We start from the raw sequence: 4,767 nt of genomic DNA on the forward strand, positions 1-4,767 counted from the left end.
AAATGGTTGCAGTTGGAGAACAAGAAGTTTTGGGTATCAATAAAGTATGAAAGATTGCAGTCCTTTTGTTTTCACTGTGGTATCTTATCTCACGAAGTAAAAGTGTGTCAATCCCAGAGAGTTGCTAATCTTGTTGAAGAATCCACACCAATGCAGTTTGGTCCATGGCTGAGGGCTCAACCAATCAACTCAAAGGTCTTCGAAGTTAGAAAGTACGGTGGTGCAACAGGGGATAAACACCACCCAAGGCGGCAGCAAGTTGAGGCCCATGGAGGGACCCATCATGAGGAACCTAATTCAAAAAAGGAGCCTGATCACGAGCAATTCATGGACCCCCCAACTAAAGAAGATTCTGAGCTGCATAAGTCAAAAGAAATATCCACTTGCTCTAAGGATGGTAGTTTCCTAAAGGGGGAGGATTTGACTGCGCAATTAGAGGGAGCTTTTTCAGCCTGTGATATGCAAACAGATCTTTCCTTTTTTGAATCTGAGGTGGCTCCAGAGCAAGGTTTTCAGTTCAAAGTGGGGCGTGAGCCACTTAAATCTGATTTGGTAAGTGCTTCCAATCATATCACCTCTCCATTAAGGGTGTCATCCCAAAATCAAAATGGGCCTTCTTCCTCTGAGCGGGTATCTGAAAGGCCCAAAGCGAAGAAGGCCACATGGAAAAAAAGGGCTAGGGAGGTGCATCAAATTGGGTTAGTTAGTCTGGGGATGGCAACTCGAGATAGAAGGAAAAGAGGGGCCAATACTCAAGTGGATGTAGTTGAACCCGATAGGAAAAAAAGAGTTGTTACTAGTGATGATGCAAATAGTTTTGATTCTGAGTTGGTGGATGCTGCCTTGCAACTCCACCAACAACAATGATAGGCCTTAGTTGGAACTGTAGGGGGCTTGGGAACCCCTGTACAGTTAGAGAACTTCACTTGTTAGTGAAGACTAAGTGGCACAAGTTTTTTTTCTTAATGGAAACAAAATGTGGTAGGAAAAGGGTGGAAGAAGTAAGGAATAAACTGGATTTTGACTCTAGTTTTGTAGTTGATAGTAAAGGTTTTAGTGGAGGTCTTGCCTTCTTGTGGAATAGTACTATTGATTCCACACTCGAGTCCTTTTCTCAACACCATATTTCTATGAGTTTGATACATGAAAGCTCAGCAAAAGGGGTGCTATTTTCTGGTTTCTATGGCTCTCCAATTATAGCTAACAGACCAGATAGTTGGAAGTTATTGAGGATGATGAGACCTAAGATTGAGCAGGCATGGTTTTGTTTTGGAGATTTTAATGAAATCTTACATAAGCATGAGAAGTATGGGGCCGCCTGTCAACCTTACCAACAAATGGAACTTTTTAGAGCTACGGTGGACTTTTGCAATTTAAGTGATTTAGGTTTTGTTGGGCCTAAGTTCACCTGGTGTAATAACAAAGAGGGTGCTCAATTTACCAAGGAGAGACTTGACCGTGTTTTTGGGAATCTCTTAGGGACTGAATTTTTTGTTCATTGCAGTATTCAGGCCCTTGTAGCCCAAACTTTAGACCATAGCCCTATTTTGATGTCTCTACAGAGTGTGGGAAGGGTTTTGCATCATGAGGGAAGGGGTAGGGAGAAGCTCTTCAGATTTGAAGCTAGCTGGAATTTACAAGAGGAGTGTAGCAGCCTAATCCATTCAAGTTGGTCAGCCCAGTCTTCTCAGCAGGGCTTTTCTTTGAGCTCAGTTTAGAAAAACCTCAGTAAGTGCAGAGATTCTCTAGTTGCATGGAGTAAATTGTCTCTTCATAAACAAAGGAAGTCCACTCAATCCAAGCTGAACCAGCTATCTTCTCTGCAGAACTCTAACAAGGGTTCTAATAATAAGGAAATCAAAAACCTTCAGAAGGATATTGACAGATTATTGGAAGAGGAAAATGTCAAATGGCAGCAAAGGGCCAAACAAAATTGGTTGAGAGATGGAGACAGGAATTCTAAGTTTTTCCATAGGTGTGCTAACCAAAGAAGTAAGACCAATGAGATTAGTAAATTGGTTCTTGATGATGGCAGAATAATCAATGATATGGAAGGTATTGCTGAGGCTTTTTGTCAGCATTATATGGCCCTTTTCTCTTCTTTCAATCCTTGTGGTCTTGAAGCTTGCCTGAGTCATATTCAACCTAGTGTAACTGAGGCCATGAACAACAATCTCTCGAGCCCTTTCACACTTGAGGAAGTCAATGAAGCATTGTTCCAGATGAACCCTCTGGGCTCTCCAGGCCCAGATGGTTTTTCAGCTATATTCTACCAATCTCATTGGGGTGTGGTAGGAGGTGATGTCACTAAGGCTGTGTTAGAGGTCCTGAACCATGGAGGGGATTTAGGGTCCATCAATGACACTTTCATTGTTTTAATCCCCAAACTGAAAAGTCCCCAAACTGTGCTGGATTTTAGACCCATCTCTCTCTGCAATGTGCTCTATAAGATTGTATCAAAAGTGCTGTCCAACAGACTTAAAAGCATTCTTCCCCAGATCATTTCACCCACCCAGAGTGCTTTTGTTCCTGGTAGAATGATTCTAGACAATGTAATTGTTGCCTTTGAAGCTTTGCACTCAATGTCAACTAAATGGAAAGGGCAACAAGGCTACATGGCTGTAAAGTTGGACATGAGTAAGGCATATGACAGAGTGGAATGGGTTTTTTTGGAAAAGGTTATGATGAGGATGGGTTTCAATCCGAGGTGGATCTCTCTGATTATGAAGTGTATATTAACAGGTTGTTGGGCCTCTATGAAAATGCATCAGGACAGCAACTCAATAAGTCCAAGACTTCAATATTCTTCAATGCCAATACAAGACAAGTACCCAGAGATCATATCCTAGGCATTACAGGAACTCAATCCACATCTTGCTATGAAACTTACCTTGGCTTACCTGTTCTCATAGGCAGATCAAGGCATGCTGCTTTTAAAGGAATCTTGGACAGGATGAGAAACAAGATTAATAATTGGAAAACAAAGTTCCTTTCACTTGCAGGGAAGGAAATCTTATTGAAAGCTGTCCTTCAAGCCCTGCCTACTTACTGCATGGGGGTTTTCAAATTGCCCAAGTCCTTGCTTCACGAAATTAATAGAGTAATGCAGCAGTTTTGGTGGGGCCATATGCATAATGAGAAGAAGGTGCATTGGGTTTCTTGGGGACAAATGGGGAAAGAAAAGGGGGAAGGTGGTTTGGGTTTTAGGGATTTTGAGAGTTTCAATATGGCTTTGCTAGCAAAGCTAGGTTGGAGACTTATCCAATTTCCTGACTCACTAGCTGCCAAGGTTCTTAAAGTGAAGTATTTTTCAACCTCTGATTTTCTTCAGGCCAAAGTGGGAGCTAAGCCATTTTTTATATGGAGAAGTCTTTGTGCTACAAGAGAACTTATTAAGAAGGGTTCTATATGGAGGATAGGTAATGGTCAGGATACTAAGATCTGGAATTGTAGGTGGCTGCCTCGACCCTCAAGCTATATGGTCCAAACTCCTATCCAGGTCTTGAATGCAGAAGCTCGAGTTGTTGAACTAATCAATGAGGAGACTAAACAATGGAATCGAGGCTTGGTAGTATTTGTTCTTGGGAATGAGGCTGCTGAAGTTGTTCATAAGATTCCCATAAGTGTTACTAGGGCCAGGGACAGACTCATTTGGATGGGGACAAAGGATGGGCAGTTTACAGTGAAGAGTGCATATCACAAGCAGAAGGAGCTGAGGGAATTGCACAAGGGTCAGACCTCTCATCGAGCTAAACGTTTTAAGGATTGGACCGGTTTTTGGAAGTTACAAATTCCAAATGTTACTAAAATTTTCATGTGGAGAGCTTGTCTTGAGTCTCTTCCTACTCGACTAAACCTTTATAAGAAAAAAATTGTTGATTCCCCTCTGTGTCCCATTTGCTGTAGAGAAGAGGAGTCAGCCACTCATGCTTTATGGAGCTGCTCATCAGCCATCGATGTTTGGAGCCATGGTCCTAAAGTTCTTCAGAAATGCTCTAACTCTGTAGGTTGTTTTAAAGATTTGGTGGAACAGTTTTTTTCTTCAATTGATCAGACCTTGATGGAGCTTTTTTCTATGACAGCTAGAGGTATTTGGTTGAGAAGGAATAATATGGTTTTTGAGAATTCTTTTATGCAACCCATGCAGGTTGGTTGAGAAGGAATAATATGGTTTTTGAGAATTCTTTTATGCATCCCATGCAGGTTGCAAGACAAGCTGCCATTCATTTGACAGATTTTAAGGCTGTACAGTTTGGTTCAAAGCGAGAGATTGAGCAATCACAAGACCATCTTTCTGTATGGGTTCCTCCACCAGTGAATTTCAACAAAATTAACTGGGATGCGACATTGAGTGTTACTCATAACAAAATTCGGATTGGCTTGGTGGCCCGTGACCATGAGGGCTCCATTGTGGCTACCAAAAAATTGTCAAAACCTGGTGTATTGGATCCCCTATTACCTAAAGCTCTTGGTGGCCTTTATGCAGCTGGTGATCATCCAAAAAACTAACGACCGAAACATCCAGAAGACCCCAAGATTTAATGACAGCATTCTTGATCTCATCAATAGATGGCCGTACGCGCATAAACTTTAGAATCAAGGCAAACTTAAATTCATCAACAACCTTAGCCATTTCCGATTCTGTAAAGACAAAGCCTGGTTGACCATCCACTTCAACTGGGTACCGCATAGCCAAACAGAAAGATGACTCCGCAAAATGCATCAGGGCTTGAGCATAGGATTTTTTTCCCAGCCTCTTTTGACGAT

The 4,767-nt window shown here is 41.9% G+C and overlaps 1 protein-coding gene across 1 annotated transcript; it reads left to right on the top strand.

Moving 5' to 3' along the window:
* Window positions 1-965: 965 nt before the first annotated feature.
* LOC108990305 lies at window positions 966-4,509 on the top strand. The gene is made up of 4 exons (XM_018964230.1): window positions 966-1,672; window positions 1,784-2,637; window positions 2,679-4,147; window positions 4,204-4,509. Exons 1-4 carry the CDS (start codon window positions 966-968, stop codon window positions 4,507-4,509), a joined length of 3,336 nt encoding a protein of 1,111 aa, XP_018819775.1.
* The last annotated feature ends 258 nt before the right edge of the window (window positions 4,510-4,767 follow it).

This window comes from Juglans regia, chromosome 14 (assembly GCF_001411555.2).
Source record: "Juglans regia cultivar Chandler chromosome 14, Walnut 2.0, whole genome shotgun sequence".
Classification (NCBI taxonomy): domain Eukaryota; kingdom Viridiplantae; phylum Streptophyta; class Magnoliopsida; order Fagales; family Juglandaceae; genus Juglans; species Juglans regia.